Here is a 24,811-nt window from a genome sequence, read left to right as displayed (position 1 = left end):
CAGAGACTGGTTTGATGCAGCTCTCCATGCTACTCTATCCTGTGTAAGCTCCTTCATCTCCATGTAACAACTGCAACCTACATTCTTCTGAATCTGCTTAGTGTATTCATCTCTTGGTCTCCCTCTGCGATTACCCTCCACGCTGCCCTCCAGTACTAAACTGGTGATCCCTTGATGCCTCAGAAAATGTCCTACCAATGACCCCTTCTTCTAGTCAAGTTGTGTCACAAATTCCTCTTCTTCCCAATTCTGTTCAGTACCTCCTCATTTGTTACATGATCTACCCATCTAATCTTCAGCATTCTTCTGTAGCACCACATTTCGAAAGCTTCTATTCTCTTCTTGTCTAAACTATTTATCGTCCATGTTTCACTTCCATACATGGCTACACTCTATACTTTCAAAAAAGACTTCCTGACACTTAAATCTATACTTGTTGTTAACAAATTTCTCTTCTTCAGAAACGCTTTCCTTGTCATTGCCAGTCTACATTTTATATCCTTTCCACTTATAATTTATTTTGGGAAGCAAAATAACTCATGATCACCGAAGTAGAGAAAGGGGTACAGTGTAGAAAGGTCACCCAAAACCTTGGGTCAGGGGAGACTTACTGGACTGGATGAGAAGGAAAGACCTACCATTACAGCTGTTGGTTTTGTTCTGTTAAGAGTGACATGTTGAGTTCTGTTTGCAAGGATGTCTTGAATCCAGTCACAAATCTGCTATGATACTTGATAAGCTCTTATTTCTACAACTAAAAAGCAGTGCAGGATGGAGTCAAATGCGTCCATGAAGTCAAGGAACATGGTATCAACCCAAACGACATTGTCTACAGCACTGTGGATCTCATGGAGGAACAGAGTGAACTGAGTTTCAGAGGATCTCTGTCTGTGGAATCCATTTTTATTTTTGCAAGAATTCTTAAGCATAAGACATGTTCCATAATTCTGCAACAGATTGATGTCAAAGATATAGGTCTATAATTGTGTGCATCTGTCCTGTGATCCTTCTTAAAAATGGGAATGACCTGCAGTTTTTTCCAGTCGCTACATAACCTTTGTTATTCACACAATCTGAGGTAAGTTACTGCTAGAAGGGGAGCAAGTTCTTTCACATAAACTATGTAGAATCTTATAGATATCTCATATGGTCCTGATGCCTTTCCACTACTACACGATTTTTCTGCTATGAGATCAGTTATCTCAATATCTGCCATTTTGATGTTCATATGAAGACTGAAAGGAGGGACTGTATTATGATCTTCCACAGTGAAACAGTTGTGGAAGACCGAATTCAGTACTTCATCCTTCTGTGTGTCACCTTCTGTTTCAGTGCCAGTATGGACACTTGAGCGAATGAGTAGTGATTATTTTAACCCACCTACTTATTTTAGATATGACCAAAACCTCTTAGAGTTTTTACTCAGAGTTGGTTGGCAAAGTTTTACTTTCAGAGTCATTGAACACTTCTCTCATTGCTTCTGTGTCTAACCACTGTGGTGTATATGCAGTCCATACCTCTGGGGCTTGGGCCCCAGTTCTTGCCACAAGCCCTTCTGGTATTCACAAGAGTACCTTTCACCTTGAAGCAGATGCTCTTTAGTGAGAGGTCCATGTTCGTTTCTCATCTAAGGTTACCCCTTGATATTTCACTATCCCCTTCACAGGCAGAGTTTCATTGAAGAGCTTTATATTCCAACTTGAGTATTGGATATGCTTCTTTGTGAATGGTATCACAACAGTCTTCTTAGGATTAACTCTTAGATCCTGTTTACCACACAAGTCTTGCACAATGCCCAATGCACCTTGTGCCATGTTCCTAACTGCGTCAGTAAATTTGCCAAGTATTACTATGACAAGGTCATCTGCGTATCCTTGGCAAAAGCATTGTCTGGAATTTCGTTCCTCAAAAGAGTTCCTTCACTACTAGATTCCACAGTAAAGGGGACAAAACTTCTTCTTGTGGACAGCTGCTAGTGGTGTTAATTACCATCTTTTCTTTCATCATGGTGGCCCCTACCTTCCTTCCACTAATCATGGCCCTAGACCACCTTCATATGGTGGTCCCTAGGTAATGCCCCTATGCTGCCCTAACCATGGAATTGGAGGTTGTGTTACTAAAGGCCCCCTTGATGTCCAGAAAGATGCAGAGGGCTATTTCTTGAAAGTAAAGTGCTGTCTCCACCAACCCCCCTCCCCAATGAGTTGATGGAGGACTGTCTTACATGATTTACCTGGTTGATATGTGTGTTGGTTTGAATGTAGAGGAGCCCTAGTTAGCCTCCTCTCCGCAGCATGTATAATATCCAGTTTTTCCAATGTTTTGAGAATGAAGGAGGACAGATGGATTGGTCTCATGTCCTTGGCCTTGGTAAGATCAATTCTCCCTGGCTTTGGAATAAAAACAACCTTCACTGCCCTCTAGGCACTGGGAATGATTCCTGATGCTAGGCTAACCATGAATAACCTGCATAGGACTCTTATGAGATTCTCTCCTACCTGTTGCAGGAGAGATGGAAAGATTCCATCTGGGCCAGGTAACTTGAAAAGTTGGAATGTTCCCACCGCCCATTGGATTTTATTGAAGTTGATGCACTCCTTGGCCGACTCCCAGTCCTTGCTTTGAGTGCCTGAGAACCATTGTCTCTCAGGGATCGCATTGTGGCCTATGTTATCTGGCAGAGAATATTAAGGAAAGTGAGTTTTGAGGAGTAGTTCCAGTGTCTCATGCTCTGTCTTTGCTGTCTTTATATATTCCCCATCCTCCTCCCTCAACATACCTCCTGGATTAGTTGGTACTCCAGTGAGGATTTTGTGAAGTCTGGCTTGAGCAGCCATGCCCTCCACTTCCTCACAGAATGCCCTCCAGGATGCCTCCTTTGCCTGTCTAATTACAAGGTTGTAGTTGGCAAGGGCCTCACGATATTTTGCCCATTGTCCTTTATGTCTCGCAAGGTTAAACAGTCTTCGTACCTGTTTTCTTTGCATTTCCAAGTTATTGTTCCACCAAGGCACACTCCTATTTTTGCACTTCTTGGTGGTTGCAGTGGTCCTGCTATGAGGTCATTATGGCAGAAGTGACAGTTTCTGCTACTTCCTCAAACTCTACTGGACTCCTTATCGAGGTTTTAATTTCCGATAACCTATATGTCCCCTAGTCTGTTTTCTTGGGATTCCTATGGGCCTTGGTCCTTCTGATTCCCATTTCAACCTTGAATTTAATATACATGTGGTCTGATGAGGACAGCTCTAATGCCACATGCCATTGTCTGACGTAGATGCCCATCATCATGGAACCATAGATTATGTCAATTACTTCTTCCCTTCTGCTATTCCTGAATGTAGGTTCATCACCTCTATTCAGGACCTCCAAGTTGTTAGACAAGAGAAATTCAAGAAGGTACTCACCTCTACTGTTGGTGTTCTTGTTGCCCCACACTAAGTTGTAGGCACTGGCACCACATCCAACCAACAGTTGGTCACTTTGCCAATGGCAAGTTTCTGTCAGTCTCCTCACCTTCAAAGGAGGAGAAGAGTTGTCTTTGTAAGGGAGGTATGCTGAGGCCAAAACAATTTCCCTCGTGATACCTTCCTCAACCTCACGGTACCTTCCTCATGTTGCTGCATCCTGATGTTCACCAGGTCCCCAGAGCAGAAATCCATCATTGGCATGAAAGAAATTCCATTTCTCACATAGATATATGTTTTGGGGTTTCTTACATTTCTAACATAAACCAGCTTACCTCCAATGCCACCAAGGCCTGATATGTCCCGTTTATATAAGTAGGGGTCTTGTATCAGGGCCATGTCTACTTTCTGTCTCCCCAGGCAACAGCTCAGGGCAGCAGTGGCCTCTTTACCATGCTGCAGATTAATCTGAAGCACCTCCAGTCTCCGTCTTGCTGCCATCATTGCCTTTGAGGTCTTTGATTACCCTGATGGTGACCTGCGAGAACCATAAAAACAATTTCAGGCCTTGCCCTCGCATCACCTTCAGGGACTTCTCTCTGACCACCACTACTATAATTCATCCTTCTGGTACAGCCTTCTGGTTGATTGCTCTCCAATTCTCTGTTGAGACTTTTGGGTTCTTGATGCCTGTTTTCTCAAACAGAGTCTTTGGAGAGACATTCTTAAAGATCTTTGGTATCCATATTGCTACCTTTGTGGTCTTAATAAGCTCAGCTACTGTCTTGACCAGCAGCTTCGCATCCTCCTCTGGGGATATCATGGGCACTTTGTTCTTGTGCCATTTCGCCGTATGCACCCCCTTGCAGACAAAAACAAGGGTACTGCAATATCTAGATAGACACTCCTGAAATTGGGTCCTGGACCAGCATCTCTCCCCCCACCCCCACCCCCCCTTCCCCCTAAATCTTTTCAAAGAGGGCCATCTGTACTAGCTCTTCCTGCTGCGAGGTGATGCCTACCAGTGGGTAGCCTTCCTGGATAATTGCCATCTTAAAAACCGAGACTGCTGTACTATAGGTCTGTTTCCCTATTTCCTGCCTTGCCTTCTTCTGGGCTCACTTATCCTGAGAGGAGAAAGTCTTAGATTCCTCCCTTATCCTCTTGTTATCTGTCTTCAACATTGTGGGTGTCTGCGTATCCCCTTCAACCTGAGACAGCTTTTTTCTCAGGGGTCTTGGTCTCAAGCCCTTTTAGTTCCCTCCACTTATGTTTGGGGAGCCATTCTTTCCCTTCCTTTTGTTTCTGTTCCCTGAGAAGTTTCTTCCTCTGGGCCCAAACAAGGCTTTAATTTTGATCTGGTCCAACTTCTCAGATAAAGTTCCCACTTCTTGCTCAGGTCTAGACCCTGATTCAGTTGTGGGAGTGCATTCCATCAGTCCTTACCCTGATGTTTGGGTGTCTGAGGTCTCAGTTTGCCCCTCAGTTTGTTTTAATTTATTTTTGTCTGTCGTGTCCATCTTGGTCCCATGAGATTTGGGGATCTACGTGGTCCACACCACAGAAACCCCATGCAATGTAAGGCTACATACTCAGCAAGGTCACCCGGTATCCCTGAGGCTCTGTTTGCGACACATCTTCCCATGTGCCACACAGCTCTTGGCACAGATTGCATCACATCTTGGGTTGGAGAAAGGAATTAGGTAAGGACTAGGAGTGGATAAGGGTGACAGGGCATTGTGGGACACTCAGCTAAGGCCTTTCCGGCAGTAAGTCCTCTACCTTTGGCATAGTCCTCAGCATCACGTAGATACGCAAGCCTCTCCAGCCACACAGACAGTGCTTCAAGGTGGTGTCCCCAGGAGAGGATGTAGGGGGAAGTAATATGTTATCCGACTCTTCCCGAAAAGTGCTCTCTTGAAACTTCAGTAGTAAATCTCTCCTTGATGCACAGTGCCTCCCGTGTAATGTCTGCCAGTGGAGTTTGTTGAGCATCTCTGTAATGCTCTCATGCCAACTAAATGATCCTGTGACAAGATGTGCTGCTGTTAATTGGATCTTCTCTATCTCTTCTATCCATCCTATCTGGTAGGATCCCAGACAGATGAACAATACCTAAGCATGGGTCAAACAAGTGCCTTATATGGCACTTCCTTCATGGATGAGTTACATTTCCTTAAGATTCTTCCTATGAATCTGAGTCTGGTTTCTGCTTTTCCCACTATTTGTTTTATATGGTCATTCCACTTAAGTTCACTCCAGATAGTTATTCCTATATATTCCTATATTATTCCTATGGCAGATACTGTTTTCAGTAGTTTGTCTTCAATAGTGTAGGCATACAGTAGTGGATTTCTTTCCCTATGTATGCAAAATATGTTACATTTATTTACATCCAGAGTCAACTGCCAGAGCCTACAGCATTCATCAATTTTCTGGAGATCATTCTGCAAATTGTACTTGAGTTCTAGTACAGCACTCGTGGCTGCTGCATCGTGGTCGTGAAGTGGGGCCAAGGCAGTTTCAGATAAGTTTTTACAGTCTGACGATAATTCATGGATTCATAGTTTTAGCTTTACTGTTTTCAGTAGTTTGTCTTCAATAGTGTAGGCATACAGTAGTGAATTTCTTTCCCTATGTATGCAAAATATGTTACATTTATTTACATCCAGAGTCAACTGCCAGAGCCTACAGCATTCATCAATTTTCTGGAGATCATTCTGCAAATTGTACTTGAGTTCTAGTACAGCACTTGTGGCTGCTGCATCGTGGTCATGAAGTGAGGCCAAGGCAGTTTCAGATAAGTTTTTACAGTCTGACGATAATTCATGGATTCATAGTTTTAGCTTGACAATGTCCACTGTGTACAAATGGTAGTTACTTTTATTCTGAAGAAGATTGGGTTATCCTGATTGAAACCTAGGTAAAGCTAGGTAAACTTTGCAACTGGGGCTGTTGGTTTTTAAAATAAAATTAATGTTTATACAGTTGCTGACAGGACTGCGAAATGTTGAAAATATTTAAAATCATATTAACCTTTTCTATTTATGATATGTGATGAATGTCCTCAGAGGCTACTTTGTCAGGCAAGGGAGGGTTTATCTAAACTAAAAAAGCTCCAAGTGCACTTCATATGTATTCCACTAGTCTAGCAGATGCTTCCTGTTTGTAGAACACGGCTGACCTTTTAAGGGTAACCTTGCAGTTCTTTACTCAATAGTGGAAGTCGAGAAAGTCACATCTGATATTGTCATAGATTCATCTGAGCCTCTGGTTTAGACATTACACTCTGCTCCAAACCAGAGAACCACAATCAACCCTGGGAACAAAACTGCACATAGACAGCTTACCAGCAACCCACATGTAATGATAGTTGCCTTGACCAAATCAGCCATTCACCAAAAGGAGCCAAGGATGCCCTCAGAACCCAAGTGGTAGGCATCATTTGTGCCGACATTGTCACTATATGCAGCCAGTTGCACCCAGTGTGCTTGATAGCATGTGGCAGGGCCTCCTTCTCATCACGGATCATGGATGAGACCCCTTCCCGAGCAACAAACATACTGAGTGCACACTGGCATTCTTTCCCACCTTGCCTGCTTTTTCTCTGAGGGGCTCCATCACCCACCTAACGTTGGAGCTCCCAATACAAGCATACCCACCCTCTGTATTTGTCTGTACAGGGCAGGAAAATTGTGAGAAATTTATCTCTGTGTCCCAAACACATTTTCGTGTAGTTGGGCAAAAAATTTTCTCCTGCCCATTTGTGAATATTGCATCTTGCTGTGTTGCTGTGACTAGACATGTTTCACTGCACAAATTTATGTTTCTCAAGGGATGTTGGTGTGTAGGAAAGTGGTGTCAAGAGTGACAAGTATGGATCCAGCAGATAGTGGATGGGAATACTGGAAAGTTGGTGAAGAAGTATTTATCTTTGATGTGGGAGGGTAGATTTTGGGCAGTTGGTTGGAGGTGTTGGTCAATGAGGACTGAAATTCTTTCAGTGGGAGCACAATAACCAGCTCTAGTGGGGTGTCCACAGTTGTTGGGTTTGTGGATGTTTGGGAGCATGTATAAGGTGGATATGCAGGGTATCATGGGGTTTAGGAGGGGAATGGATTCAGGGGAGAAGTTCTGCAAAGGACCTGAGGCTTTAAGCTGGGACTGGAGGTTATGTTGAACTTCTGGGATGGATCACTCTGGCAGTGTTCATAGATGGAGGAGTCAGTTAATGGGAGAGGCCTCCCACCAGTTAGTCTCTATGAATCATAAAGTGGTGAAACCTTTGTCTGCAGTTAGGATTCTGCTGAAACATTGGTGTTCTTAGGAAGGGACATGGGGAATGATGGTGAGGCCAAGTTGCAGGTATGGAATTCCTGAAAGGTGACAAGGGGATGCTTAGGTGAGGGAGGCGGGCAGGGTCATGATTGGATGGTGATATGAATTGGCAAAGGCAGGATTCAGTATTGGGATTAGGTTGGATTTGGATGGAGGGTTTGATGGCAAAGAAGTGTTCTCACTGCAGGGATTAGGAGAAGGATGGTATGTTTCTGACAAGTCCAGCATGGTCACATTTGGGTATAGGGCTAAAGGTGGGGCCTTTGGATGGGACTGAAACTTCAGTGGGGATGAGGGTTTTGCTGGAAAGGTTAACAAGAGTGCTCCTGGAATTGTATCTGGTTGTTGTGACCCCAGTCAAAGAATTTCAGTTCTCATTGACCAACACTTCCAACCAATTGCCCATAATCTAGCCTTCAATGTCAAAGATACCAACCATTTCTTTCACTGACTCTTCACGATCCCCACCCCTTTACATCCTGGAGCCATACCCATCACTGTTGCATCACTTCCCTATACACAACATCCCTCACGCCTATGGTCTTGCTGCTATCGAACACGATCTTTACCAATGTACTTGGAACAGCTCAACCACTTGCTTCATCAGGACTTTGATTACCTATCATAATGTCCTGAAATTATGGACGTCGTACCCAAGACCCTTCCCTACCCAAGATCCTTCCCACTCCTCCTAAAGTGGTGTTCCATCAGCCATGCAACCTCTGCAACCTCCACAAACATCCTATTCCATCCCTATGCCACTCCCAACCCAACCCTTGCCACAGGGATCATGTCCTGTGGAAGATGCAGGTTCAGAACCTTTCCAATACATCCACCCATCACTTCTTATTCCAGTCCTGTCATAGGCTTATCCTACCCAATCAGAAGCCAGGTCACTTGTGAAAGTGGCCATGTCTTAAACCAGCTCTGCTGCAACAATCTTTGTACAGATTGTTATATTGGTATGGCTACCGGCCAGCTGTCCACCAGGATGGACGGCCACTGCTTAACTGTGGGCAAGAGCAAATTAGACCACCCTATGGCACAACGTGCAGCTCAATATCACATGCTTGATTTCAATGGCTACTTTACAACCAGTACCATCTGAATCCTCTCCTCCACCACCACCTCTTCTGAAATTTGCAGATGGTAATTACCCTTACAAAACATTCTCCACTCCCAAAATTATCATCACCTCAACCTACAGTAACCTATTGTCAACACAGCCCCGCCCTACCCAGTTTCCACCCTGTCTTTCCTATCACCTCCTCCCTATTCTCATGCCCCACCCTCACTATGTGCCACCCTCTTTCCCATTCCCTGCTCCTTCCCTTTTTCACTCTCCATCCCCCCCTCCCCAAATCCCTGCCCTGCAGCCTCTTGATGCTGCATCTTATGGCAGTCTTGTCATGCCTCCCCATAGTCCCTGCACGCTTGGACAGACAGCGCTTTTCTCTCCCTTGAACCATACCCCACTATCCTGACCATTCCCTGTCCCCTCCAGATTGCTGGTTTGTTCACATGACAGGTGCTTTCCTGTCTGAGCTGCTGGAGATGATCATGTGTGCTTAAGGTGTGCCTGCCTGTGTGAATGAAAGTGTGTGTGTGTGTGTTTCCTTTTCTGAAGAAGCCTTTGCCCAAAAGCTAAATGTGTAACAGTCTTTTCATTGTGCCTGTCTGCAACTCAACATGTCATCTTTATGGTGAGAACAATCTCTCCTTTTCCTTCTATTGTTGATACTGCAACCTGGAGTTTCCATTGTTTGAGATGTTCAGGGATTCCATATTGTCTCTACAATATTTCACAATGATTCTAAGTGTGTACTATCAAAAGCTTTTTTTAAAATCAGTTTAGGTGCCAATATCAACAAATTTATAAGAGGCAGTCAAATGAAAATGAGCCAGTTGGAAGAAAAGTAAGTAAACTGTTTATTATATCAAAAGTAATCAATGTAACTGTTAATACATTTATCCTACTGTACCTGAAAAACCTTGACTGTACCCAGGTGTGCCCCTCTTTGTCTGAATCAAACTGACAGCCATGAATGTCTTTGTTCGGAGGTCCAAAAATGTCAAAATTACATGGGTAGAGATCAGGAGTGTACATCTGCATCTACATCAACATCTACATGATTACTCTGCTATTTACAATAAAGTGCCTGGCAAAGGGTTCAGTGAACCACCTTCAAGCTGTCTCTCTACCGTTCCACTCTCGAACGGTGCGTGGGAAAAACGAGCACTTAAATTTTTCTGTGTGAGCCCTGATTTCTCTTATTTTATTGTGATGATTGTTCCTCCCTATGTAGGTGGGTGCCAATGGAATGTTTTCACAATCAGGAGAAAACTGGTGACTGAAATTTCATGAGAAGATCCCATTGCAACGAAGAACACATTTGTGTTAATTATTGCCATTCCAATTCACATATCGTGTCTGTGGCACTATCTCCCCTATTTTGCGATAATACAAAATCAGCCACCCTTCTTTGTACTTTTTCGATGTGGTCCTTCAGTTCCACCTGATATGGATCCCACACCACACAGCAATACTCCAGAATAGGGCGGACAAGCATGGTGTAAGCAGTCTCTTTAATAGACCTGTTGTTCCTTCTAAGTGTTCTGCCAATGAACCACAGTCTTTGGTTTGCTCTACCCACAACATTATCTATGTGATCATTCAAATTTAGGTTATTTGTAATTGTAATCCCTAAGTATTTAGTTGAATTTACAGACTTTAGATTTGTATGACTTTTCACGTAATCGAAATTTAGTGGATTTCTTTTAGCACTTCACACTTTTCTTTATTCAGGGTCAATTACCACATTTCACACCATACAGATATCTTATCTAAATCATTTTGCAATTCGTTTTGGTCATCTGATGATGTTACAAGATGGTAAATGACAGCATCATCTGCAAACAATCGATGAAGGCTTCTAAGATTGTCTCCTATATCATTAATATAGATCAGGAACAATAGGGGGGCCTATAACACTTCCTCGACGAATGCCGGATATTACTTCTGTTATACTCAACAACTTTCCATCTATTACTATGAACTGTGACCTTTCTGACAGGAAATCACGAATCCAGTCCCACAACTGATACGATATTTCATAGGCACGCAGTTTGGTTAGAAGATGCGTGTGAGGAACGGTGTCGAAAGCCTCCTGGAAATCTAAAAATATAGAATCAATTTGACATCTGCTGTCGATAGCACTCATTAATTCAAGAGCATAAAGAAGTAGTTGTGTTTTGCAAGAATTATATTTTCTAAATCCGTGCTGACTATGTGTCAATAAATCGTTTTCTTAATGTTTGAATACAATATATGTTTCAAAACCCTACTGCAAATTGACATTAGTGATATGGGCCTGTAATTCAGTGGACTACTACTACTTCCCTTTTTGGGTATTGGTGTGACTTAAGCAATTTTCCAGTCTTTAGGTATGAATCTTTTTGTGAGCGAGTGGATAAATATGGAGCTATTGTATCAGCATACTCTGAGAAGAACCTGACTGGTATACAATCTGGACCAGAAGCCTTGCCTTTATTAAGTGATTTAAGCTCCTTTGCGACATCAAGGATATCTACTTCTATGTTTCTCAGTTATTCTTGAATGGAATTCAGGAATATTTACTTCATCTTCTTTGGTGTTTAATGACTCTACTTTAGTGGCACTGTCATTAAACATGGTTTTCCGAAACTGTATGAAGGATGTGTAAGAGATTCCTGGCAAAGCTTCTTCAGTGTAGTCAGAAAACTTGCCAGCAAAATGCCTGCCCATAGGTTGCCAAAGTTGTTTTGGGTATGCAGCAGAAGTTTACTGGAAAGTCCTTACACATCTTACATACAGTCCCTAACTCCCCCCATGCCATTTCCATATCTTTGGAGCCCTGAAGAAAGACTCTGTGACCATCGATTTTCTTCAGACAAAGAGATATGTACTTTGGTACAATCACAGTTCTATTGGCAACTGCAAGTCTTTTTCCATGAAGGCATTGACCATCTTGTCTCAGATTTGGATCAATGTATTAATAAGTATGATGATTGCTTTAGAAATAATAAACAGTTTAATTTTTCCCCATATGTCCCATTTTCATTTGCCTTCCCCTTATACTCAGATCGATTTCTTCCCTTTGAAGAATCTAAGCAGTTTATCATACTTTTTATAAGCTTGATTGTCATTCTGGGCCTCTTCGATTTGGTGAATAGTTGTCTATATTTCCATAACTCAAAACTTTTGAATATATATGAATCTTATGAGTGATTGGTCTTTTCCAGTTAACTAGTAGCTGCTCCCTAGTATGCTGACTTCCATCTTATGTTTTCGTCATGCTTGATAATAGTAACTTGTAGTTGGTTCCAACAGTTTTTCTTGTAAAGTGATGAGGAACTCTTTGATCTGCACTGTTAATGTAGAATGAAAAATACTACTATATGAGTAACAACAGTATTTGCAATGTTTTTTTTTTATGAGAGGAAAGTGACATAACTATATATGTCTTTATTTATGTATCTCTGTTTGCTTGTATTTCTGCCTATAACTTGGCTAAGTGTAGTGTCTGCCTGATGACAAGGGCACTACTGTACTATATTGTGCTGAGATGGGGATGGAGCAGTTCTGGTACAAAGTGAAAATGGAGCAGTCACAGAGATGGATGGGCTGCAGGAACAAGAATGTCTGAGGATTGCTGAAAACAAAAATAGTTACTGGCAAAAAACATGTAAACATAAATTGAAAAATGAACTGCCTTGGTGTGGTTGCTCTGTGTGTTGTCTGTTTTATGCAGAAGATTCTAATTGTTGAGCACAAAAAGCTTTATATGCTGCAATGCAACACCTAAATCATAAACACACCATTCTCTCTCCAGACACACTCTTTGACTGGTGAAACTGCATTCTTGTGTCTAACACACACAAAGATACAAATGAAATACTCTGGTAAAAAATTCAGTGTTTATTTCTGCAGATCTTCAGTAACAAGTTAACAGGTTTTAATTTCTTTGAGCAACACTAAAAACTCAGAATTAAATAAGTACAGCATTTACTGCCATGAAAATTTAGATTTATGCTTCTTCTCCCTCTCCTTCCTCCTCTTCATCAAATTCTCCCTCTTCTTCAGCTGTTGCTTCCTGATACTGCTGATATTCACTGATTAAATCATTCATGTTTGATTCAGCCTCAGTAAATTCCATCTCATCCATACCTTCACCTGTGTACCAATGAAGGAAAGCTTTACGTTTGAACATTGTTGAAAACTGTTCCCCTAAACGTTTGAAGAGTTCTTGTATAGCTGTGGAATTCCCAATAAATGTTGCTGACATTTTAAGTCCACGAGGTGGTATGTCACACACTGCAGTCTTAACATTGTTTGGAATCCACTCAGCAAAATAACTGCTGTTCTTGTTCTGGACATTCAGCATTTGTTCATCCACCTGCAAACCCCATCATGCATATTATCTGGTTTGTCATACATCAGGTACTATTTTAATAAACACTGTTTTATTGTGGTCAGTTGTGTTGTTGCTCTATGAACAGAGATCTTGTATTATGTACTGATAGCTTTCTCAAATATTCAAGTTGATGCCTATTACTAATGAATATTGATGAAAGACAATGAGAAGTCAACCTATGGAAAACATGCCATTTAAAACTAAAAAACCTTCACCATGAGGATGTCAATATTTGCATATATCAATGTATAGCAGAAAACAACAACTATGCTAAATTAGTTGGAAAATAAATAAAGAAAATGTAAATTAGGATAAACACATTGAACATATAAGTGGTAAAATTAGCTACCACAAAGACACAAATATTATGAAAATGATGTTTTACACACTAATTCATTCAACATTAAGTTATGGTATAGTTTTTTGGGAGACATCTCAAAAACAAACATCAATAGAATATTCAAACCACAAAAAAGGGCGAATAAGGATGATAGCCAACTTTAAATGTAGAGGATAACGTAGGCCAGCTGTTAAATTTTGTAAGATACTAACATTGTTTAGCATATACCTTTATCAGAAGCAGCCATGATTTCTGCTTGCAGGCCGGGCACTGGCAAGAGTGCCAAAGCACTCGCCTTCACAGCACATTTCCCCCACTGCCATGCCACTCAGTGTGAGCAGGAGCAGGGGCAGAGGGGCAAACTGTGAATGTGCCATATTTAAATGGCACTGCAGTTGCACTGCATATAACTTGGTTTTATATTTCAGGTTTCCCAACAATGTAGACCACAAACGGAACAAATTTTCAGTATTATTTATTTTTGGCATGCTGAAGACGTAATATATTTTTTATGTGATACAGACCATTGGCACACAGACAATTTCAAAGAGTTTCACACTTACATTGTCACATAATTGTGACTTGTTTAGTTTCATGATTGAAAAAAAAAAAAGCCTTTTACACAAATATGTCGATCATCTCATTACAGAGATGTAGAAAAACTATCTGAGGGATGCAATGTAGATATCCTGGACAGTTGTACTGTAAAAGGATTTGTCATTAAATTGGGAATTACCTTGCAGATCAATCGTTTACATCTGTACATGCACAGGGGTGCTTTTATCTGAAAGAACAAAGGGTCTCAAAAACAGTTCAAAAACAGATGTAAGATTGACAGTGTCCTCTAAATATTTGGGAAACTATCTTTGTAATTCTTTCAAGGCCACAATGAATTCTTCAAACATCATGTCCTTTTATAACAACAGTGAGCTTATGGAACTGAATCATGTTTGTCAAAATGTTCCTCTTCTATAATATTATTTTCTTTTCAGATGTATCTCCACGAAATCCAGAAGTTGTTCCTCATCTTTCAGTGTCTTACTATTGGATGTGTGCAGTCAAGTCCCCTTAAAATGCACTTTTTCCTTCATAAATGCAACAAAAGTGAGTTTTAAATTGAAATATCATTTCAGGCTTACCCCTTGACTTAACCAATGTACTTTGCAGTAATATATAAAATATTCATACTCTTCATTCAGTTTCATTAAAAACAGTTGAAACTGACAGTGGAGCAGTATGTGTACTTCAGATATTTTGCTATTTATACTAACAATATCTTCACATGCTGCATGCCTGCAAATTTAGCACAAAGTACTCCTTAATGTACTGAACAATGAATCCCATCTTTCAATCATTGTAATTCTTTGCTCTTTCATTGTCAATTAAACCTTTAAATTCTTTCTGCATGGTATTGTAATATAGCTTCCTAGCAAATTTGGGATACCCCTTACTTGTGCGACCGCATAATACATACTGAGAATTCTCATCCCTCTCTTCTGTCATTCCCATTCAAGTTTAAACGCTTGTGATGATAGACTGCTTCTTTTTGTGGCAACACTCCCTGGACCTGTGACTGTCCTTCATACCATAAACAAATAGTGAAGGGTAAACAATGCTGACACCACGATTCTGCTGAACTAAAGAGAATTGCACCAACCGAAAATGCTACCCCACAATATTAAATGAAATTATGTAAACTGAAGGTGGAGGGGGAGGAATTAAATTGAAGGAACTAATGATATCACTTGCATCAGAGCTTTATGCAGAACCAGCAGTGATGAGTGAAAATGTATGTTGGACCAGGACTCAAGCTCAGGATCTTCTGCTTACAAAGCAGTTCCATTAACCGTTGTACTGCCTAGACACAGAGTTTACCACGAGTACATGGACTGTCTCAGCATGCTCCCCAGCTGACTAACTCCCACATAGCACTACCTATTCACAGTCTCCATCCATGTCCTCCTTGCTTGCTAATTTTAGATTCCTGGTGGAGGTCAAACATAAATCTGCATCTGCACTGAAGGTTGTGGATTCATTGCCTACTGAACAAATTCATTATATGAATGTGTGATGTCTGGCCTTTTGGGAATATCCAAAAGACCGGACCCCATGTATTCATACAAACTAAATTAAATGTCATGTTGTACCAAGTACTTCCAGGAAGGATTGAACAAAGGCATTTCATGCACAGCCTTGGCTTGCACACCCAGCTGTGTGAAGTTTGGCACACCATGGCCATCACTGACCTACACAAGCTTCTGTGTTGGACAAAATTCAAATATTCTCCTGATACTCAAAATAACAAGACACAACACAACCACAACACAAAGAAATGGGACCTCTTCCATGAGCCCATACAAAATTCCATGAAATACAAAACAATGCCATCATATGCAGGCCCAAAAGCCCTAGAAAATCTACTTTCAAACTTGAGAGTGATAAACGAGAAGAATATTTTTAAAAAATCTCTCAGAACTTATTTAATAGAAAACAGTTACTCTATCATTAATGATTTTATATGCACTACTGTCATTACCTTCCTTTTCTGTTCCAGTCGCGTATGGTTCGCGGGAAGAACGACTGTCTGAAAGCCTCCATGCGCGCTTGAATCTCTCTAATTTTACATTCGTGATCTCCTCGGGAGGTATAAGTAGGGGGTAGCAATATATTCGATACCTCATCCAGAAACGCACCCTCTCAAAACCTGGCGAGCAAGCTACACCGTGATGCAGAGCGCCTCTCTTGCAGAGTCTGCCACTTGAGTTTGCTAAACATCTCCGTAACGCTATCATGGTTACCAAATAACACGCTGCTCTTCTTTGGATCTTCTCTATCTCCTCCGTCAACCCGATCTGGTGCAGATCCCACACTGATGAGCAATACTCAAGTATAGGTCGAACGAGTGTTTTGTAAGCAACCTCCTTTGTTGATGGACTACATTTTCTAAGGACTCTCCCAATGAATCTCAACCTGGTACCCGCCTTACCAACAATTAATTTTATATGATCATTCCACTTAAAATCATTCCGCACGCATACTCCCAGATATTTTACAGAAGTAACTGCTACCAGTGTTTGTTCCGCTATCATATAATCATACAATAAAGGATCCTTCTTTCTATCTATTCGCAATACATTACATTTGTCTATGTTAAGGGTCAGCTGCCACTCCCTGCACCAAGTGCCTATCTGCTGCAGATCTTCCTGCATTTCGCTACAATTTTCTAATGCTGCAACTTCTCTCTACACTACAGCATCATCCGCGAAAAGCCGCATGGAACTTCTGACACTATCTAATAGGTCATTTATATATATTGTGAAAAGCAATGGTCCCATAACACTCCCCTGTGGCACGCCAGAGGCTACTTTAACGTCTGTAGACGTCTCTCCATTGATAACAACATGCTGTGTTCTGTTTTCTAAAAACTCTTCAATCCAGCCACACAGCTGGTCTGATATTCCGTAGGCTCTTACTTTGTTTATCAGGCGACAGTGTGGAACTGTATCGAATGCCTTCCAGAAGTCAAGGAAAATAGCATCTACCTGGGAGCCTGTATCTAATATTTTCTGGGTCTCATGAACAAATAAAGCGAGTTGGGTCTCACACGATCGCTGTTTCCGGAATCCATGTTGATTCCTACAGAGTAGATTCTGGGTTTCCAAAAACAACATGATACTCAAGCAAAAAACATGTTCTAAAATTCTACAACAGATCGACGTCAGAGATATAGGTCTATAGTTTTGCACATCTGCTCGACGACCCTTCTTGAAGACTGGGACTACCTGTGCTCTTTTCCAATCATTTGGAACCTTCCGTTCCTCTAGAGACTTGCGGTACACAGCTGTTAGAAGGGGGGCAAGTTCTTTCGTTTACTCTGTGTAGAATCGAATTGGTATCCCGTCAGGTCCAGTGGACTTTCCTCTGTTGAGTGATTCCAGTTGCTTTTCTATTCCTTGGACACTTATTTCAATGTCAGCCATTTTTTCGTTGGTGCGAGGATTTAGAGAAGGAACTGCAGTGCGGTCTTCCTCTGTGAAACAGCTTTGGAAAAAGGTGTTTAGTATTTCAGCTTTACATGTGTCATCCTCTGTTTCAATGCCATCATCATCCCGGAGTGTCTGGATATGCTGTTTCGAGCCACTTACTGATTTAACATAAGACCAGAACTTCCTAGGATTTTCTGTCAAGTCGGTACATAGAATTTTACTTTCGAATTCACTGAACGCTTCACGCATAGCCCTTCTTACGCTAACTTTTACATCGTTTAGCTTCTATTTGTCTGAGAGGTTTTGGCTGCTTTTTAAACTTGGAGTGAAGCTCTCTTTGCTTTTGCAGTAGTTTCCTAACTTTGTTGTTGAACCACGGTGGGTTTTTCCCATCCCTCACAATTTTACGTACCTGTCTAAAATGCATTTTATGATTGCCTTGAACTTTTTCCATAAACACTGAACATTGTCAGTGTCGGAACAGAAATTTTCGTTTTGATCTGTTAGGTAGTCTGAAATCTGCCTTCTATTACTCTTGCTAAATAGATAAACCTTCCTCCCTTTTTTTATATTCCCATTAACTTCCACATTCAGGGATGCTGCAACGGCCTTATGATCGCTGATTCCCTGTTCTGCACTTACAGAGTCGAAAAGTTCAGGTCTGTTTGTTGTTAGTGGGTCCAAGATGTTATCTCCACGAGTCGGTTCTCTGTTTAATTGCTCGAGGTAATTTTCGGATAGTGCACTCAGTATAATGTCACTCGATGCTCTGTCCCTACCACCCGTCCTAAACATCTGAGTGTCCCAGTCTATATCTGGTATATTGAAATCTCCACCTAAGACTATAACATGCTGAGAAAGTTTATGTGAAATGTATTCCAAATTTTCTCTCAGTTGTACTGCCACTAATGCTGCTGAGTCGGGAGGTCAGTAAAAGGAGCCAATTATTAACCTAGCTCAGTTGTTGAGTGTAACCTCCATCCATAATAATTCACAGGAACTATCCACTTCTACTTCACTACAGGATAAACTACTACTAACAGCGACAAACACGCCACCACCGATTGCATGCAATCTATCCTTTCTAAACACCGTCTGTGCCTTTGTAAAAATTTCGGCAGAATTTATTTCTGGCTTCAGCCAGCTTTCTGTACCTATAACGATTTCAGCTTCGGTGCTTTCTATCAGCACTTGAAGTTCCGGTACTTTACCAACGCAGCTTCGACAGTTTACAATTACAATAACGATTGCTGCTTGGTCCCCGCATGTCCTGACTTCGCCCCACACTCTTTGAGGCTGTTGCCCTTTCTGTACTTGCCCGAGGCCATCTAACCTAAAAAACCGCCCAGTCCATGCCACACAAACCCTGCTACCCGTGTAGCCACTTGCTGCTTGTAGTGGACTCCTGACCTATCCAGCGGAACCCGAAACCCCACCACCCTATGGCGCAAGTCAAGGAATCTGCAGCCCACACGGTCGCAGAACCGTCTCAGCCTCTGATTCAGACCCTCCACTTGGCTCTGTACCAAATGTCTGCAGTCAGTCCTGTCGACGATGCTGCAGATGGTGAGCTCTGCTTTCATCCCGCTAGCGAGACTGTCAGTCTTCACCAAATCAGATAGCTGCCGGAAGCCAGAGAGGATTTCCTCCGATCCATAGCGACACACATCATTGGTGCCAAAATGAGCGACCACCTGCAGATGGGTGCACCCTGTACCCTTCATGGCATCCGGAAGGACCCTTTCCACATCTGGAATGACTCCTCCCGGTATGCACACGGAGTGCACATTGGTTTTCTTTTCCTCTCTTGCTGCCATATCCCTAAGGGGCCCCATTACGCGCTTGACGCTGGAGCTCCCAACTACCAGTAAGCCCACCCTCTGTGATTGCCCAGATCTTGCAGACTGAGGGGCAACCTCTGGAACAGGACAAGCAGCCATGTCCGGCCGAAGATCAGTATCAGCCTGAGACAGAGCCTGAAACCGGTTCGTCAGACAAACTGGTGAGGCCTTCCGTTCAGCCCTCCGGAATGTCTTTCGCCCCCTGCCACACTTCGAGACGACCTCCCACTCTACCACAGGTGAGGGATCAGCCTCAATGTGGGCAGTATCTCGGGCAGCCACAGCCGTAGTCTGATCGGGGGATGCGTGGGACGAGCTGGCCGTCCCCGACAAACCCCCATCCGGACCCCCACAGTGATGCCCATTGGCAACAGCCTCAAGCTGTGTGACCGAAGCCAACACTGCCTGAAGCTGGGAGCGAAGGGATGCCAACTTAGCCTGCATCCGAACACAGCAGTTGCAGTCCCTATCCATGCTAAAAACTGTTGTGCAAAGAACGTCTGAACTAATCTACAGAGAGCACAAACAATTTGACACAAAATTTAAACAGTTATTAAAATACAAGATTGGCTAGTAAATGCAGTAATGCTGCTACTTGCGCACTGCTGACACAGTGCTCAGCACCGGAAGGAGACTACGCGATTTTACACTATTCAGGTACTAAAACGCGATGCTACAACTCTCAAATATTATAATACGCCCAAATTTTATGAATTAAACAATGCAAGTACCAAAAACACGCAAAGAAATTAAGAATTAAACTATGTAACAAATAAGTGAGCTAAGAGTATACGACTTGCTGCTGGCAGCTGCTTATCCATCGGCGGCAGGGAGCACACTGGCTGTGACCAACCGACACTGGCCGTTCAAAACAAAAACAGAAGACAGACGACTATGCAAATTTACACTATTCAGGTACTAAAACGCAATGCTACAACTCTCAAGTACTATAATACACCCGAAATTTATGAATTAAACAAGGCAAGTACCAAAAACACGCAAAGAAATTAAGAATTAAACTATGTAACAAATAAGTGAGCTAAGAGTATAGAATTTGCTGCTGGCAGCTGCTTATCCAACGGCAGCAGGTACGGCCTTCAACATTTGTAAGTGAGGTTGTTATTGATCATGTAAGGATCCTAGCAATGCAGGATTGACAGAGCAAGATTAGAGAACTTGCAGATGAGGTTAAAATTAGTATTGGCTCCATTCATTACATTTTAACAGGACATTTGAACCTCAGAAGGATCATACCAAAATTTGTGCCAAAGCTGCTAACAACCGAGCAGAAGCACCTTTATTCAAAGATCACACAGGACGTGCTGGATACTGTGAACAGCCATCCCAACTGTCTTAACACAGTGATCACTGGGATGAGTTCTGTGTTAATGGATACAGCCCAGAAACAAAGTTTCAGTCATTATAATGGAAGCATGCATCATCCCTGAGACCTAAAAAAGCAAGACAGGTCCAAAGCAATGTGAAAGTCATCCTGACTGTCTTTTTTTACTCAGATGGTCTGGCCCATCTCGAGTACACCGCAGGAGGTACTCTTGTCAATAAAGAGTACTGTCAAAAGGTTCTGGGTTGCCTTCGTAAAGCAGTAAGTAGTGAGGTGCAAAGGCTGGATTTGTGGGCACCAGGCAGTTGGTACCTTCATCACAACAATGCACCCACTCATCATTCTAAGTTAATTTTTTGACCAAATGCAGCACAACTATGGTTTGTCAGCCTCCCTATTCTCCTGACTTTGCACTGAGTGACTCCTGGCTTTTCACTAAACTCAAAAAGACTCTGAAAGGGGCCAGATTTCAGAACAGGGAAGACATTATTCAGAATTTGATGAAGCAGCTGTGCCCCATATCAAAGGAGGCTTTCCAGCAATGTTAGCAGCATTATGAGAGGTGTGTAGAAGCTAAAGGGGACTACTTTGAAGATGACTAGTGCCAAACAATTGTATCTGAGCAAAAATTAACTTTAGAAATAAAAGTAGATACTTTCTGAACAGCCCCAATATTTATGTGAGAAACCAATTATTTGACTAAATCAAGAAAATAAAAGAAGAAAAAATATAATTATGTATTCATCCGAATGATGAAAGCACAGCTGCTGCAGTCAGCAAAATACATAATGATGTTTGCCTTGAAAACACACACACCAGAAGGAGAATTCACGTTGTAGCAATTCTGTATCTTGCAACACATTGCAAAAGGACAACTAGTTTGGTTATTCCAACAGAGAGATTTCAGCAAAGCAGTCACACATGATCAGATATGCTACTAATTATGTAACTATGAAATTAAAGTGTCATGAAAGTACTAAAACCAGTCACAATGATTGGTCAAAATTTTACTGTGTAAGGTGGTATAGTGTTTAATACACTGAACTTGTATCCAGAAGTACTAGCACTGAAATTCTCATCCTACTAACTAGATTTAGGTTTTCCAATATTTTCCCAAAAGTACTCCATTCAAATGGCAGAATAGTTCTTTCAAAAGAATGATGGCCATTTTTACTACCAATCAACTAAAGCATGTGACTTCAGCTACAAAAGACTGGAAAAAATATCTGCTGGCGTATCTGTTTTAGGTTTAATTTTTTGGGTGCTTCAGACATGTGTACTACATCCCTAACTGAGTTTTGTATCATTGTCACCTAATGTGCTTAATGGCCTGTATCTAAGCATCTACCTCAGCCAGAGCTACCACAGTTTCCTGCTTCACCTTGTGCTGAGCACTCCTTGAGTGCTTTCTGTTGTGTCTCCTTCTATTGCTCTAAGATTTGTCACCAGCATGAGGAACACTGCAAATGTAAAATTATTTTCTGAATTTGAGGACTGTATGTGAATTAACACTTGATACAGATCTGCGGAGATTTAAAGCTGGCTTATCCTCCAATAGTTCATGATGCAATTTTGGTAACCAATTCTGATTGTTATGTGTCACTTTCAGTACATAGAAGTAGTTCAGTACCCCTTCATAGCTATAAATTCATAATATGTAATGTAGTGCATGCATTCTTCATTTTACTAAATAAAGGAATAAACAAATTTGATCTTAAATAAGTAGATATTTTTGGATTGCACATTGTCTGTCCAGATTACAATACTGTTCCATTACATGTGAGTGATGAAAGCCATCAGTGATACTGTTTTCCTTTATAGTATTTTTGAAATTAAAAAGCATCATGATACACTGCCCAATGAATGAAATATACTGATTGTCTGTAATATCATTCATGTATTGGCATTTATTTTGAGCCACATTGAAAGCTTTTTAACTCCACTGTTATTGTTTCATGAGATTTTTTAAATTTCAATGTTATTATATCATGAGACTTATTTAGTAGTTTCATGAATGGTTTTTCACCAAATTGATTGAGTGCTTAATCATTGGAGGTGGACAGATAGCCTATCTATAATAAGTACACCCCGCAAGCAATACATCTATGAAACAACTCTCTTCTTACAGAAAATTTGGTAATTGTTGTGACAGTGCCACGACATTTAACAGTGCTGCCACGACACTACGCACAAACGGCGATAGAGGCGCTCCGCAACTCGGCTGAGCGCGGGAGCGCCACCTAACTACGAACGGCACCGGCCGCATGTCACGGCACGGCAGTCGAATGAGAGATACTGAGTTGTTTTCATGTAACCAGCTATTGTTTCTAAGTGAGTGTGTTTGAATATCCATGCAATTATTGGTGATTAAAGGTTATAACACTTTTTGGCGACGAGGTCGGATATTTTCACTGCGTTGTGGATGTGTGTGTTTGTGACGGGGTAGACATGGAACAGCTTATGCAAGCGCTCATTGAACAACAATCACAGCTGATGGCTGCTATTCAGGCACAACAAACACAGCTGACGGCTGCTATTCAGGCGTTGTCAACGTAGCTTACTCATCGTCTGTCTTTCCCTTCTCTGCCTCCATTCCCTCCTTACGACGAGGCCGCTGAAGACTGGGAGGATTATGAGAAGCATTTGCGGCAACATTTCTTGGCTTTCGGCATTGTTGACACTCCTATGTGTAAGTTGTTATTTCTATCTTGGATTTCCCCATGGATCTATCAGCTGCTATCTCAGTTAGCCCCTCTGCGGGAACCTGCCTCTCTGTCCTTCCAAGAAATGTGTGACTTATTGTCTAATTATTACCGAAAAAACACCCACATTGTTGCCGCCCGCGTGGCGTTCTACCAGTGCCGTAAACAGCCCCATCAATCTTACCGGGCTTGGGCGGCGGAACTACACGGTCTGAGTAGGAAATGTCAGTTTGTCACGGACACTCATCATGAGTCTTATGCTGATTCAGTGGTTAGGGATGCTATTCTATGGCTTGCTCCTGATAAAGAAGTTTGGCAACGTGCCCTACAACTACCAAACCCGTCGTTGTCAGAAGTTCTAAGCATCGCTCAATCCTTTGAAGTGTCTCACGCTGCTGGCGCACAAATAGATGCGTGGTGTGATGTAGGCGCTTTACAGTCAACTTTCGACACAGACAATTTGCCTGTTTCACAGGAGAATGAAGATGTGGTGGCGGTTCACTCGCGTAAACAACGTCGCGTTGGGCCGCAATGCTCGCAGCGACAACAGCAACCACAGAAGCAGGTTTGTTCCGCACTTCCTTCTTGTCCACGTTGTTTTGTACAGCATGACAGGGCTGTGTGTCCAAAATGTTGGGCCATGTGTAATTCATGTAGGAAAAAAGGCCACATTGCTTCTGTGTGCCAGTCCCCTAAAGTTTCTGTTGACAAGGACGAGGCATCGGACATGGATGTTAAATGTGTGCTTTCTCAAACAAATAAGTTGTTTGTTACTGTTCGTGTTCTGGATAAAGACATTCGCATGCAAGTAGACACTGGCTCTGCAGTAACTCTCATTAATTCTTGCACGTATTTGGAGTTGGGCTCCCCTCCCTTGTCTCCAGTTACGCGAAATCTGAGAACTTATAATAAACAGAAAATTCCTATCATTGGCCAGTTTGATGCTTCCACTGCCTACAAGTCTGTTGTTAGGCCCCTCACGTTTTATGTGGTGGATCATGTGGGCACTGAAAACCTGCTCGGTTATGATGCTTTCCAGTTGTTCGGGTTCTCCATTGATGATGCTGTGCACCTCATATCTGAGGATATTCCGTATCAACAGCTGGATGGATTGTGTTCTGAATTTTCGTCTGTGTTCTCTGCTGGTCTGGGCCTTGCCATGGATTTTGAAGCCCACATTACTCTTAAACCTACAGCTCGCCCTAAGTTTTTCCGGGCACGCCCTATTCCGGTGGCGTTGCGTGCACATGTCAGGGCTGAGATAGACATGTTAACAGCTTCAGGGATTCTCCTTCCTGTTACCTCCAGCGAATGGGCATCGCCAATCGTGGTGGTTTCTAAACCAAATGGGAATCAGCGATTGTGTGGTGATTTTAAAGCCACCGTCAACGCTCAAAGCCTC

General features: G+C 42.1%; 1 protein-coding gene and 1 long non-coding RNA gene across 2 annotated transcripts in view; one reads left to right on the top strand and one right to left on the bottom strand.

Annotated features, from left to right (window-relative positions):
- The window catches only part of LOC126190955 (uncharacterized), a 58,974-nt gene that overhangs the window by 10,440 nt on the left and 23,723 nt on the right, over positions 1-24,811 (top strand). Inside the window, exon 2 of the long non-coding RNA XR_007538301.1 lies at positions 14,531-14,642. This is a non-coding gene — a long non-coding RNA (uncharacterized LOC126190955). The remainder of the gene's footprint in view (positions 1-14,530; positions 14,643-24,811) is intronic.
- LOC126190953 (tubulin beta chain) overlaps positions 12,812-24,811 on the bottom strand; it is an 82,508-nt gene continuing 70,508 nt past the window's right edge. The window contains exon 6 of the mRNA XM_049931613.1: positions 12,812-13,180. Within this exon, the coding sequence (XP_049787570.1) occupies positions 12,812-13,180 (369 nt within the window). The remainder of the gene's footprint in view (positions 13,181-24,811) is intronic.

Source organism: Schistocerca cancellata, chromosome 6, assembly GCF_023864275.1.
Source record: "Schistocerca cancellata isolate TAMUIC-IGC-003103 chromosome 6, iqSchCanc2.1, whole genome shotgun sequence".
Classification (NCBI taxonomy): Eukaryota; Metazoa; Arthropoda; class Insecta; order Orthoptera; family Acrididae; genus Schistocerca; species Schistocerca cancellata.
The sequence above is the reverse complement of the archived record's forward strand: the minus strand, read 5'-3'. Positions and strand labels throughout refer to the sequence as shown.